At 44.0% G+C, this 14217-nt stretch overlaps 3 protein-coding genes across 6 annotated transcripts in view; 2 read left to right on the forward strand and 1 right to left on the reverse strand.

Moving 5' to 3' along the window:
- Window positions 310–3387, reverse strand: TERF2IP (TERF2 interacting protein). The gene is made up of 3 exons (XM_021408774.1): window positions 2648–3387; window positions 2478–2554; window positions 310–1906 (listed from the first exon to the last, which is right to left on the reverse strand). The coding sequence occupies exons 1-3, from the start codon at window positions 3360–3362 to the stop codon at window positions 1481–1483; spliced, it is 1218 nt and encodes a 405-aa protein (XP_021264449.1). The 5' UTR covers window positions 3363–3387; the 3' UTR covers window positions 310–1480.
- KARS (lysyl-tRNA synthetase) lies at window positions 3317–13371 on the forward strand. Its single transcript, XM_021408767.1, has 14 exons — window positions 3317–3452; window positions 3957–4107; window positions 4314–4479; window positions 5405–5498; window positions 5758–5944; window positions 6145–6270; window positions 7721–7840; window positions 8697–8859; window positions 8959–9132; window positions 9859–9944; window positions 10667–10752; window positions 11071–11197; window positions 12792–12935; window positions 13242–13371. Exons 1-14 carry the CDS (start codon window positions 3361–3363, stop codon window positions 13326–13328), a joined length of 1803 nt encoding a protein of 600 aa, XP_021264442.1. The 5' UTR covers window positions 3317–3360; the 3' UTR covers window positions 13329–13371.
- The window catches only part of ADAT1 (adenosine deaminase, tRNA specific 1), an 18577-nt gene continuing 17807 nt past the window's right edge, over window positions 13448–14217 (forward strand). For 2 of the 4 annotated variants that reach the window (XM_021408768.1, XM_021408769.1), the window contains exon 1: window positions 13459–14097. In XM_021408768.1, coding sequence (XP_021264443.1) covers window positions 13929–14097 — 169 coding nt within the window. In that variant the 5' untranslated portion in view covers window positions 13459–13928. Of the gene's footprint in view, window positions 14098–14217 lie in introns of all 4 variants that reach the window. The other 2 variants (XM_021408770.1, XM_021408771.1) reach the window with 2 other exon arrangements.

The raw sequence follows: 14217 nt of genomic DNA on the forward strand, positions 1-14217 counted from the left end.
CTTCTGCATCCTAAGCTTAGTCAGAGGAAAAAAAAAAAACAAAACAGGAACATGGATTTCAGTGCCTCATCATTACACTTCTTCTGCTATGTTTCCTCACTGCAACTATTGGCAATAATTTTCTTTTTTTCTGAAAGCACCAAAACTATACAGGGTAGTCACCTGAAATTTTAAAGGTGTATTAGTGCATGCAAAGATGACTAAACATAATTTTGGGGGAAAAAAAAAAATAAATTTGAAGACAGTGAGCATGACTGATAAAACTATGGCTATATCTATTGGGACATGCATAAATAAAGAGCAGTGCAGTTTGTTTATAAATAAATGTCAAGTTTATTGGTATAAAGTCAGAGTTTGCTCTTCTAAAGTGTTAAGATAAAACAAGTCAATAATCAAAGGGGCCCATTTTACTTCACCAAAAGGATGACTGAATTCCAGACTTAAAGGAGTTATAAACAACTAGTGCTAAGCTGTTGCTTTGAGTGATTGTTGAAATAATATTTAAATAGAGACCAGAGCGCAATTTCAGGTTGAAGTAACTGAATTTTTTGGATTGTGACTGTATATTGGAAATTTTCTCACTCCTTCTAACATGACAAAGCTGATACTCCGAGCACATTTTTTACTTTAAGTCTGAGACAGATACTAGGTTACTCCACCTAGATTGAGGATTTTGGGACTCTTCAACCTGTAGCTAGGGAAGAGCTGATCACTGGTTTTGAAATGGTAAAGCCAGATGATACGTTTAATGTTATTAAACAAATCCTGCAATATTAGTGCTGGAGAACACATATTAAAGTGGTAATAAAAACTCCAGTGACTGCCTGCTGGCTTGAGGGATCACTGTAATGTAAGAATGACTATTATAATAGCCCAGGGAACATTTTTGGCCATTCCCAGATCTCAGTGTTGATTCATTAGACCAAGTGCCTCAAATAAGTCTTCTAGCATGAATGCTCTTGACCCTCTTTTTAAGCTATTAAACTTTCACTGGTACTTCCACCACACATCAGCTACAACAACAACAAAAGATAATGAAAATAGCCAGCAGAGCAGGTTCTTAGATGATTGTCTGCAGCACTCTGAAATGACACATGTAACAGACAGCACACTAATAATGCTTTAGAAGAAAACTGAATGAAACTTAGCCAACCATGTTCAAAATCCTTTGCATACAGCAAAGTACAGGTCAGACTGTCAGAAGTACGTAGTAGATATACAGTTTAAAAATCAAATTTGCAGTGAGAGAACTTGATACTGGATAGGACCTCTCCACCATTTTTACTTATGCTTCAGTATATTCTGAATGCAGTACAACAGCCACCTTTTATAAACATTATTTTAAAGCATTTCTGAAACTTTTAGAAATGCAAGTGTGATGGGAAATTCTAAAGTACTATTCTGAAGTGACTTAAAAAAACAAAGAAAAGTACATTCTTGCCACTGTTCTAGATTGGTCATTTCACTCTGCTTTGCTATTTTAACTTTTCCTAAATGCTACTCGCCTTGCTACATTTTCAGCTCCAAATTTTGCTATCAATTTACTTCTGACATCCTCATCATCCTTTTGCAATTCCAGGTCATCCTCTCTGCTCCACACAGGGTACCCATCTGAGCGTTGCCCTGCATGCAGGTAGTATGAAGTAGCCTCCACTTCACCACTGTTTTTCAAAAAGGCCTGCATAACAGTGAGCAGGTCCGTGTGGAACTCCTCCACAAAGTGCTGAATAATTTGTGCTGCTTCTTCAACTTTGCTAGAATCAGGGCAAGTGTGTGTTTGTTTATTTTCTTCTTGAGCAGTAGGGAGAGCACAGTCCTTCAGTCCAGATACTGCTTCCCCTGAAAACATTCCTTCTCCATTTTGCATAGGAAGTTCTTCTGGAGTGTCCGAGGTGTCACTTTCTGACTACAAGTAAGAAGAGACAGTGGTTAGACAAGGTAGCTTCTGGCAAGCTTCTTTTATTGCTGCTTTACTGCAAATGCTGTCTTCTACCATGACTTTCTACATCATACAAGGTTATTACAAGGCACAGCAAAATTCAGTGACTGAAGTGAAGTAACACATTAACAAGGTTCTGCAAGAGCACATAAAAACAGCAAATATAAAGCAGTATTTGAACAATTTAAGTACAAAAGGAAAAAAGAGAATACACAAACGTTTTATGCCCAAGGTGAAAGCTGCCAGAACAGCTTTTAACACGCAACAGCACATCACATTAATTTCATCAACTAACTTTGAATAGAGAATTAAACTAAGCAAACACATCCTCTTCCACATGCGGTGGTGAGACACTGACCATCACATACAATGCATTTCACAGCTTACACGAAGCTTCCACTTCACTATAGCAGAAAGGCCATCATGGGACAAAATAATTCAGAAGTTAACTATGAACCGATACACAGGAAAGTTATTTTGTGGCAACCAGGAAGGATCTCTGCGCAGAGCTGTTCCACACCGGCGTCTACGCACTTACCCCGGAGCTCTCAAACTCCCGATTCGCTGCCTCGAAAATGCCCATCGGCGCCGCGGCCTCCTCTGTCTGCTGGGGCTCTGCGGGAAGAGGCGCGCACGGTGTCGAGCTGCGGCGGGGTACGGAGCCTCGCCCGCCGCCCAGTCCGGCCCCGCCCCCCGCCCGCAGCTCACCCCGGTACAGCGGCCGCAGGTGCCGCAGGTAGCGGTCGCGCATGGCCTGCCAGCTATGCCGCGTCAGCCCGGCGCACTCCAGTTCCTTCCATAGCGTCGTGCCACTCACCCGCGCCCCGCTCCGCTCGCGCACGGCCTGCAGCAGCGCCGCGTCCTCCGCCTCGGTGAAGGGGAGGCGGCCGCGCGGCGAGGCGGTGAGCGGCGCGGGGCCGCTCTGCCGGTAAAGGTCCAGCGGCAGCCTCCGCTGCCTCTCCACGCACGCCACCACGTACTCGGTGGAGACGGCCCCGTCAGGCGCCAGCTCCCCGGGCTGCACCAGGTGCACGGCGCCCGGCTCCTGTACTCGGCACAGCCCCGCGCCCCCCGCCAGCAGCAGCGGCGCCAGGCGGAGCTTGGCCATCCCGGGCCGTATGTAGAAGCGCATGGGTGTGCCATCGTCCCATACAAACACCTTCCGCGAGGGCGCCGCCATCTCCGCGCTCGCTGCGCATGCGCACCGGTGCCGGAAGCGCGGGACAGAGCTGGGAAGATGGCGGCCGCGGCGGAACGCGAGTTCGATCCGGCGGACGCCGAGTCGCGCCTCAGTAAAAAGTGAGGGTGGGCGGGCCGGCGGGGCTGGGGAGGAGTGAAAGGGCAAGGCAGGGCAGGTGAGGTGAAGCGTACGTCTGGCTGACCGGTGTGCGAATCCGCTCGACCATCCGTCGGAGCGCGGCATGCTGAGCCCCGCTGCCGCGCAGCTCTTCGGCTGGGCCCGGAGGGCCGCGCCCGCGCTCCGCTGGTGCCAGGTACCTCATGACCGAAGCAGGTCGGTGCTTAGCGGTCCGGCTGCGCCCGCCTCTTTCCTCATGAAGTCCCGAACGGCGGAGCCGGGGCTGTGGGTGCCTGTGGGCTATGGGATGGGGCGGGCCGCGAAGGTGGCTTTGTGCGCCTCGGTGGCGCCTGGCTTCCTGCAGGGTGAGAGTGCATTCTTTCAGTGACTGCCCCCTGGGGGAGCTGTGCTTCATAGCGACTCGCAGGAAAGGAGGGGCCTGCGGGCATCCGCCAGCATTCTCCAGGTTCTCCAGATCTGTTTAAACGATGTTCAACTAGGTTTTAGTTTTCTCTGAATATTTGTATCTTTTAAGGAATAGGCTAAGAGAGTTCAAAGAAGATAACTCTTAAATATGCTGAAGTATTGTTTTGCTTTTTGTGCAGAGCAGAGAGGATGACAGGGTTATTTGTACGGTCAGTTCTTGGCAAAATCTTGCTGTGTGCTCCCCTGTAGAAGTATTGAGGTATGTTCTGCATCCGATTTCTTTTTATTTTACAGTGAACTAAAGAGACGTCTGAAGGCTGAGAGAAAAATTGCTGAAAAAGAGGCAAAACATAAAGAACAAAATGAAAAGCATTCAAATAAGCCTTCCTTGGTTTCTGATTCGGAGAATAACATTGGTGCTGATGAGGAAAGCTTGGATCCAAATGTGAGTGTGTGGCCATGTGCTTAATACTGTTCTGAAAATAAATGTTACTTATTTACATTTGATTTTTATTCACAGTGAACTAAGTAGTTAAAATAGAGAGAGACCTACGTATTCCTAAATCAGAGCAGTTGTGTTTTAATTTATAATATACAAAATACTTTGAGATTCTAACAAAATCATTTGGTTTTGTTTGTTTCTTATGGCAGCAATATTACAAGATTCGTAGTCATGCAATCCAGCAGCTGAAGGGCACCAATGAAGATCCTTACCCTCACAAGTTCCATGTAGACTTATCTCTCTCAGATTTTATAGAGAGGTACAGTCACTTACAGCCAGGAGATCACCTGACAGACGTTACAGTGAGAGTGGCAGGTAAGGTGTAATCTAGGATTCAGAAAGATGGTCTGTTGCTTTGCAGAGCCACATTCTAGCTGATTTTAGAGATGGGATGGTCTCTTTTCGAATTGTGATGATCCTGCTTATTTTCTCAGTCTTGAAGCTAAGTCTGAAGCAGTTTTGGACTATTCAAGATAGGACCTTTCAGACTGAGCGGACTGCAACATTCCTTATAAGCAGAAGATCAGACAGTGATTTGGGCTCCAAGACCCCCAAAGCTCATGTGAACATTTGTGCAGTCTTAGTAGTTTTGAGACTTTAACTGCTTCTCTTTCACACTTAGCAATCAGTGCAGAGCTGGTGATCTTTTATCCAAGTGGTGATGTTGTGGCTTTTGCCCCTGTGTCATAGAATCATAGAATGAATCATAGGATGGTTTGGGTTGGAAGGGACCTTTAAGATCATCTAATTCCAACCCCCCTGCTATAGGCAGGGACACCTCCCTCTAGACCAGGTTGCTCACGGCCCCATCCAGCCTGGCCTTGAATGCTTCCAGGGATTGGGCATCCACAACCTCACTGGGCAACCTGTTCCAGTGTCCCACCACCCTCACAGTCAAGAATTTCTTCTTACTCTCCAGTCTAAGTCTACTATCTTCCAGTTGAAAACCATTTTCCCTAGTCCAGTCACTGCCTGCCCTGATGAGAGGTCCTTCCCCAGCTTTCCTGTAGGCCTATAAGGTCTCCTCAGAGCCTTCTCTTCTCCAGGCTGAAGAGCCCCAGCTCTCTCAGCCTGTCTTCGTAGGGCAGGTGCTCCAGCCCTCTGATCATCTTCGTGGCCCTCCACTGGATCTGCTCCAACAGCTCAATATCCTTCTTGTGTTGGGGGAAACGTATACAACATTGTCCTGTGTCCTTTTAGGGACATGTTTCCCAATGACCTGCATTCTTTTGCTACTTAGGTCGAATCCATGCAAAGCGTGCCTCTGGAGGGAAACTGATTTTCTATGATCTTCGTGGTGAAGGAGTCAAGTTGCAGGTCATGGCAAATTCCAGGTAAGTAAAATATTCCTATTAGCATTCTAAACTGAACTGCATTCTAGGATTTAGAGATCTGTATTTTCATCTCTGTTCCAGTAGGGATTGGCTCAGGCAGGTGATGTTTTGTTTTGGATGTTGTCAGTCATCGGCCTCCCTTTTGGGAGAATACGTGTTTTTTTTTTTTTTTAAGAATTTCACCTGAGGAGAGGTGAGCAGGACAACTGGAATGTTGAATTTTAAGTAAAACTGCTCATACTCTATTTTGTAATTACAGGCTTTACAAGTCTGAGGAAGAATATTTCCGTATTAACAACAAACTACGTCGTGGGGACATTATTGGTGTAGTGGGGAATCCTGGGAAAACAAAGAAAGGAGAACTGAGTATTATTCCTTATGAAGTAACTCTTTTATCTCCATGCCTACACATGTTGCCTCATCTTCATTTCGGCCTCAAAGACAAGGTAACTGTCATACTTGCCACTTTTGGAGGTGATTTGAGTGATAGTTTTGATTGGATAATCTTTTATATTTGCTAATGATGTTAGTGAGCAGAAATCCATTCATCTTGTTTTGCTTTGGGTACTCTTCTTTTTGGTTGTTTTTTTTTTTTTTTTGGCAGTCCATTTTGTCTAACTTGTTCTAAAGATATTTCTTCTTTCAGGAAACTAGGTATCGACAGAGATACTTGGATTTAATTCTTAATGACTATGTGAGGCAGAAATTTATAACCCGTGCAAAGATTGTGACGTATATTCGGAGCTTTCTGGATGAATTGGGCTTCCTTGAGGTAAAGCTTCATTGTTATCTCTGTCTGCATACCAAATGTATTTGGAGCTTCTCAGTTTTAGGGATTCCTTGTATTCAGGGTCACATGCCAAGTTTTTCTAAAGTGAGAATAGATGATGATAAAGCAGAGATATTAAATATCTTGTTTGTTTATCCCTGTCTCTGAACACCAGTGACGGTCCCTGGGACCCCTGGAGTGCAGGGTTGGAGGATCGTGTCTGGTGAAGTGCTAAGCTCCCGGTTGATGTTGATTTGGGATGGGCTTTGCTTTTGCAATTGTAGTTTCCAAGGCTCAGTGAGTTTCTTCCCAGGTTACTGAAAGAGTTGGCCAATGTTGTTACGAGATCTCTCAGTTATTTATCAGTGGTGCTGGGAATCTGAAGAGGTCCCACTTGACTGGAAGTTAGTAAATGTTATTCTGAATTTCAAGAAGGGCAGGAAAGTAGGCCCTGGTAATTCTAGATCTACCAGTCTCACTTTGGTGCCTGATAAAATTATGGTAAAGGTTATTCTGCAAGTTACTGAAAAACCTTTGAAAGACAGTGCAGTCATCAGTCAAAATGAACATGGGTTTGTGAATGGGAGGTCATACTTTACTAATTTAATATCCTTTTGTGACATTGCCTAATGGGCAAAGTGAAAGCAATGGACCTTTTTTCACTTTTTTTAACAACAATTCTGATACTCTCTCTTTTCGTATCCTTCTAGACAAAATGTCCGTCATACATGTACACAATATGATGAGTGAATAGCTGTCTGAAGGGTTGGGCTCAAAGAGGTGTAGTAAATGGGATAACATCAAGTTGGCAGCCAGTCACTATTGGTATTCCCAAGGGCTCAATTTTAGGGCCAGTTCTTCAATATTTTTATCAATGATCTAGACGTGGGAGTTAAATGCTCACTCATTTCCTTTGAGGGTGGAGGAGCCTTCCAGAGTGAGCTTAAAGCTGTGTTGAGGGAGGTTCAGATTGACTATTAGGGAAAAATTATTTGCTGTGAGATAGGTCAGGCACTGGAACAGGCACCCCAGGAAAGCAGTCATGTCCCCAAGCTTGCCTGTGTTCAAGAAACATTTGAACAATGCTCTGAGATATATGGTTTAACTCTTAGATTGCTATGTATGGAGTTAGGGGTTGGATTCAAGGGTCCTCCTGGGTCCCTTCCATCTTACAATATTCTGTAATTCTAAATATTTTAAGTGGCTTGTCTTTATTGGCTGCATGGGAGAAGTGGCCTTAAGAGTTGTTTTCATATACTAACACGTCAAAGAATAAATGAAATGCAGAAAATTTTCATTAAAATTAGTTGTGGTTGGTTGGTTTGCTTGTACTATAGAGTTCTGCTGTGGAAACAGAAATGCCCTAAGGATGAAAGAAGGGCCTGTATTGAGGGAGAAGGCTGGAAATATTTATACCAATGTTAAATTTCTTTATTTTGTTGTTACTTTACAGATTGAAACTCCTATGATGAATATAATTCCGGGTGGAGCTATGGCAAAACCTTTTATCACATATCACAATGAGCTGGATATGAAGTTGTATATGAGAATTGCTCCAGAGCTTTACCATAAGGTAAAATACAAGCCTCTTATGGTTAAGCCTATATTCTCCAAATTGTTGTGATCTCACATGGTCGCAGAGTGGTTGAGGTTGGAAGGGACCTCTGGAGATCATGTGGTCCAAACACCGTATTCAAGCAGGGGCCCCTGCAGCAGGTTACCCAGGACTGTATCCAAATGGCTTCAGAGTATTTCCACAGAGGAAGACTCCACAAGCTCTTTCAGCAACCCTGTGCCACTCTTTAGTCACCCACACAGTACAAAATAGTTTCTGATGTTCAAATTAAGTCTGCTGTGTTCCAGTTTGTGCCTGCTGCGTCTTCCTGTCACTAGGCGTCACTGAAATGAGCTTGGCTCAGTCTTCACTCTCTTTCTTCAGGTATTTATGTACAGTGATAAGATTTCCCCTGGAGCGTTCTCTGCTCTAGTCTATACAATCCTAGCTCTCAGCTTTGTCTCATTGGAGAAGCGTTCTAGTCACTTATTCATCTTTGTGGCCCTTCACTGATCTGTCTCCAGCGTGACCATGTCTTTCTTTTACTGAGGAGTCCAGAACTGATCATGGTACCCTCTGATGTTACCCCACCAGCACTGAGTAGAGGGGACAAATGACCTCCTTTGACCTGCTGGCAATACTTTGCGTAATGCAGACAATAGCACCATTAGCCTTCTTAGCAGCAAGGGCACATCTCATTCTAAAAAAAGTAAGCGTAACTGAAGAGTGGATTATTACTGCACGATAGTGGACTCATTGGAGTGGCATTAACAGAAGGAAACTTGAATCAGATTTGTCAGATCATGTAGCAGTTTTGAGCTCTTTCTCGTTCTTTTGATAATGTTAGTATTTACTTGAATTTCTTTCTGTTTAGATGTTGGTGGTTGGAGGCCTGGACAGAGTATATGAAATCGGGCGTCAGTTCCGGAATGAAGGAATTGATTTGACTCACAACCCTGAGTTCACAACTTGTGAATTCTACATGGCTTACGCAGACTACCATGATTTGATGGAAATCACAGAGAAGTTGCTTTCAGGTTACATATGCAATATTAATTAAAAAAGAGTAAGAATCTCCAGAAGGAGTTGCATATTATGTTCCATGCTCTCTTCTTAACTTCAGTTTCCTCTTGTAGGGATGGTGAAACACATTACCGGAAGTTATAAGATCACTTACCATCCAGATGGTCAAGATGGACAGGCCTATGAGATAGATTTTACCCCTCCCTTCCGGCGCATTAGTATGGTGGATGAACTGCAAAAGACTTTAGGAGTGAAATTTCCATCAACTGAGTCTTTTGAAACTGAAGGTTAGATGCTAATTATGAATGTCTTATAATTATTCCTTAAGAAAAAGGGAGTAAAGATCTGAAATCCTCAGCCTGCAGTCCACCAGCTGCTTTCTCACGGTGGTACCAGTACGTGGAATTGCCTTGCTCCAGCTTAGTCTGTTACAAAAAAAGTCCAGAAAGAAGTGAAGCCTTCTTGCCATGCCATCCTTGGCAAGATCTGATTGTTCTGCCTCTTTCTTTGTTGAGTATATATAACGCTATCTACTCAGGAGGCATGATCTGAAGAGGTTTGGATCTGTTGAAGAGACACAGGTTTTTATTTCTTATTTATTCTGTCTTCTGTGCAGTTGAGTCTCTGTGTCTGTGATGATAGGTTAGGAATAAGATCATTTTTGGCTTTTTACAAAATATGTGTATCTGCTACTTCATTCTTGGAATTCAGAATTAAGGAAATATGTTAGTGCATTTTTTTAATAATTTTTCTATATCTGGCAGTAATATAACTATAACTGTTGTCCAAGTTTCTAAAATGCAAAATAGTTTGTTTTAATGTAAACAATGAGAAACAAATACCACTTTTATAGTGTTTGAAACTGACATTTAAGCTAATGTTTTCCATTATGATTTCTGCTTTTAATGTTTCCACTATTAAGATCTTGAGAATCACTAAGACATATCAAAGCTTGCAGAAAGAAAAGTTGTGGCTACTTGGGTGGCTCTTACAACTTTTGTCTACAATTGCAGAAACTCGAAGGTTCTTCGATGACCTTTGTGCAGTGAGAAATGTGGAGTGTCCACCTCCTAGGACAACAGCCAGGCTTCTTGACAAAGTAAGTAAAGGTGATTTTTTTTGTATTCCTATTATCTTTGAGGATCTGTCTGTAGCAGTACGTGGACCAGGCTCTGAGCAACTTGATCTAGCTTGCAGGAGAGTTGGACAATTGACTTTTACAAGTCCTTTCCAACTCAAATGATTCTATGATTCAGTAGAAATCTCTTCAGAGCAATTTTTGCTGTATGTGAGAAAACAATGACATGCACTTAAGCTATTTCTCCATGACAGTGAGAAACCTCGCTGTGTCAAAATCCTGCTGTGTTCACTATAGTTGACTGATGCATGCTTAGTATGAGCTCTAGAAAACTGTAGTGTGAAAAGCGATCTCTTAGGCCCAGACCGGATCTGCTTTTTCTTATGTCAGTTTTGTTCAAGAGATCTGTGCATTTGTATGTACCTTACTGAACTGGTAGATTTCCATATAGTTTCTTTGATCAGTGGCATTAGCTGCTTCTTTTTCTGATGCTTTGCTTATTGTCCTGTGTTATATCCAAATTAAATTGTTACTATTTTTTTTTTTAGTAGGTTCTGCTGTTATTTTTCTTATCCAGCTAGGACACATGTTCTCTGTTAAAAAGGACATTACTGAGATTAGTAAACCTTTTCACTTGAATGGTACCTTCTTCTGTACTGAAGAGAAGGAAATAGGATGTTTGGGGGAGGTAGTGCTGGGAAGTGATACTGCATTCTACATGTGTTTTGCTTTTATTTTCCCAGTTAGTCGGTGAGTTTCTTGAAGTCACTTGTATCAACCCAACTTTCATCTGTGATCATCCACAGATCATGAGTCCTCTAGCCAAATGGTAAGGGTATGATACACAGTCATAATGTAACTCTTCTAAGTCCTTCACTCCTATTTTATTTAAAAACAAACAACAACAACAAAAATAGGAGGTGCTGATGTTATATGCTAGTTAAATACTATTCTGTCACAAGCCTATATAGATCTTGGCTCCTGAGCTGTGAAGGCCAGGATCCAGAGGAGAGGTGTGTTCATGCTGAGTAGTTCAGACAGCTGTTGCTGCCAAATGTGGGTAATCCACTTGAAGTAATGTACATGCCCTTTTAGTTTTGTAAAGCCATTTCTTTCAAGATGTGGTTGATTTGTCATTTTCATGTAGGCATCGCACTCATCGGGGACTAACAGAACGCTTTGAACTCTTTGTGATGAAGAAGGAAGTGTGTAATGCATACACAGAACTGAATGATCCTTTTCAGCAGCGGCAGCTTTTTGAAGACCAGGCCAAGGTAGGGAATCAATGATTTAGGCATGTAAGAACATTTTTTGTCTAATTCCAAATCTGTCACTAGTCCCTACTGATGAAAAGGGTCGTGATTACACAGAGTGTTCACTCAAGTGAAAGTCTGTTGTTAAAACTTACGTCCTTGTAAAGGAACTTTGCTGTAAGGTAATCAAGTCTGAACTCTGCTGTTGAGTAGTACTTCTAGGTTTTAGAATATCTTCCTCTTTTTTTTGTTCCTGCAATACTGATCTGAAAAAAGCAGATGTACAGAGTGTTTTATCTGTTTTTCTCATATTGAAAGAGAGTTGTTTTTCCACAGTGAAGCCTTTGTGTAATCATACAACATGATACTTCTAGTTTCTTAGATAACTCTTACTGGACATGGAAAATTTAAATGGAATGACGTATCTAGTTTTTAGAACTGAGTTCTTTTAAATTGGCTTACCTAATAGAGCTGTATATTGGAAACTATTAGGCTTACAAATGTATAGCGCTAGATGTATAGACATAGTTCTGGAAAAGGAGGGACTCAAACTGATATTGTTATTAATTACATATGCATACACATGGATGCATGTGTACACATGTGATTGAGGTCAGATGGTGCAGACTGCAGAAAGAGTTCCTGTTCTTCCTACTGTTCCTGATGGATTCACAATACCTGAGAGGATTAAACATAATTCTATTTTCCCGAGTTTGACAGTTGTTAAATAACTTGTTAAATTTCAGAATGTTTAATCAGAATGAATATTACTAAACGTGCCTTGCCCTTTGGCCTGCTGTGTGTATGTTTTCTGCAGTTGTCTCTTTATAATTACGACCAGTCTTCATAGCCCTTTGATTGTATGTATGGAATGAATATTTCCCTGAAAATATAATGTTAAGGTGGAAATTGAGTTGAAGAGTGTCAGTTCATAATTTAAGATTTCAGACTCGAAGTAGTTTGCTTTAAAGCTTCTGCAGAATCTTTCTTTGAAACTATGTGAGCCAAAATGTTTGTTGTTTCAACACTTAAGTGTAGCGTTTATTTATTATTATCACCTTTAGCACTTGGAGGTGTCAGAGTAAATTTACATAAGCAGCAGCAGTTAACATCCCAGTGTTGTTGGGTTTTAATCTTTCTACTTGAAGGAAAAAAACCAGTTCCTTAATTTTGTTTCATGAAACAAAGTAGCAGTGATTCCAATGACTGGGGTCCTTACCTGTTTCTGTAATCATTAAAGGGGGACTTGGAAGCAATGAAGAACCTGGGTAACCTTTGAAAGCAATTTATTGCACTGGGGTCTGCTGGCGCCTAGCTCCAGATACAGCTTTCACTACAGTGAGGAGGCTGGCCCCTGGTAAAGAAACTGCTGGGTCATAAGGGAACTGAACCTAAGAGTTGAATTGGTAACACCTGTACAGGGCACCTCCACAACTTTACAGGAGTGAGATTCCTTCATCTGTCACTGACTTGTGTGACTGTAGAGGGACTTAGTTCCATCAGTGATATGGCTGCTACAAACGTATTCCTCCTTTCTGGTAGGGGTTAATAGTGTCGGTACTATCTAGCTCTGTGCAAACACCCCCTACCCCTTACTGCTTATTTTCTCATTTAGGCAAAAGCTGCAGGTGACGATGAAGCCATGTTTATCGATGAAAACTTCTGCACTGCACTGGAGTATGGCCTTCCCCCTACAGCTGGCTGGGGCATGGGAATCGATCGTTTCACCATGTTCCTCACCGATTCCAGTAACATCAAGGTAAGTATTAGCCAGCAGCAGGCACTGGCACTTCTGCATCAGAGAATGAGGTTCCGTATTAAAGCAAAATAACGGCCTGCAGCCGTTTGTAAGGCTTTAAGGCACAGAGCTCCGCCTCAGCAGAGCTAGCCTTTGTCACCCTCCCGCAGTCCCAGCGCCAGCTGTACGTGGAGCGCCGCGCCCCTGCGCCGCCTCTGTCCCGTGCCTGGCGCAGGGCGGGGCCGAGGGGCGGTCTCGCGAGATCGTGCGCGGCCGCGCTCTGCTGGGGGAGGCCTTGCAGTCCGCTGACTGTATCCGCTCTCGCAGGAGGTGCTGCTTTTCCCAGCGATGAAACCGGAAGACAAGAAGAAGGAGGGGCATCCCGAGCAGCCTGCCGAAGGCACCTCTGTGTGAAGCCTGGGCCGGGCCATGAATAAACGCAGCGGCGTCCGCCGAGTGTCTCTGTGTTTCTTTGTGCGCCTGCGCGAGAGTTACTCGTCCCGGCAGACCGTATGGCGGGGCGGGGCTGCGGGGCGCGGTACGGCCCCGGGGGCTTCGGCGGGAGGTGACCGTGTCGCGCTGTGCAGCCCGGGGCGCGGGGCGTCGGCGGCGTTAATTGGGGGTGGGGGCTTCGAAGCTGCCGTCGTGTACGCGTGAGTGCTGGCCGGCCCCGATCGCTGAGGAGGCGCGGCGCCTCCGGCATGCCAGGAACCGCGCGGGGGCGGTGCTGTGTGGTGGGGACGGCGGGATTCCGGCACCGGCGCCTGCTCGTGGGCTGCTCGGGTTCCAGCGGGGCTTTTTTTTATTCCTAGCGATCTGGGGAAAGCAAGAAAAACTGGGAAACTTCTGTCTCGTGGCAGTTCTCAACAATCTGGAAAGGGGTGGCGCAAGCGGGCTTTCGACGTTAGAATCTGGCCCAGAAAGGCCTCATACAACAAAGTAATAGGATTTGAGGGGACGGGGGGTGTTAGTGTGATTGAATGCAGTGTAGAAGCAGTGCTTGCAGCAGGAGTTATGTGGTCAGCAGATGAAATTGCTGAGTTATGCTACGAGCATTATAGGACCAGACTCCCTAAGCAGGGAAAACCAGACCCAAGCAGAGAATGGACTTCGCTGGCAGCTGTGGTCAAAGTGGAATCTGCAGCTAACAGAGAGGTTTCTTCTAGTCTGGGGCGCCTGCAGGGTGAGAATTGCATCGTGTTTTGCAAGCAGAGGGGTGATGGTGAATCTTCTTGATAATTCTTCCCTTTTTTGAACCTTCAAGATACCTTTTTATTAAAAAAAAAAAAAAAAAAAAAAAAAA

The sequence above is a fragment of the Numida meleagris genome, chromosome 10, assembly GCF_002078875.1.
Source record: "Numida meleagris isolate 19003 breed g44 Domestic line chromosome 10, NumMel1.0, whole genome shotgun sequence".
NCBI lineage: Eukaryota > Metazoa > Chordata > Aves > Galliformes > Numididae > Numida > Numida meleagris.

Excerpts from the sequence above, each read along its gene's own strand:
- KARS (XM_021408767.1), top strand. The coding sequence starts at position 3,361 with ATGCTGAGCCCCGCTGCCGCGCAGCTCTTCGGCTGGGCCCGGAGGGCC. Across the intron at positions 5,499-5,757 it reads CAGGTCATGGCAAATTCCAG|GCTTTACAAGTCTGAGGAAG; the intron begins GTAAGTAAAATA and ends TTGTAATTACAG. Across the intron at positions 5,945-6,144 it reads ATTTCGGCCTCAAAGACAAG|GAAACTAGGTATCGACAGAG; the intron begins GTAACTGTCATA and ends TTCTTCTTTCAG.
- TERF2IP (XM_021408774.1), bottom strand. The coding sequence starts at position 3,362 with ATGCCGCGCTCCGACGGATGGTCGAGCGGATTCGCACACCGGTCAGCC. Across the intron at positions 2,555-2,647 it reads CCTGCGGCCGCTGTACCGGG|AGCCCCAGCAGACAGAGGAG; the intron begins GTGAGCTGCGGG and ends CTCTTCCCGCAG. Across the intron at positions 1,907-2,477 it reads GGGAGTTTGAGAGCTCCGGG|TCAGAAAGTGACACCTCGGA; the intron begins GTAAGTGCGTAG and ends TCTTACTTGTAG.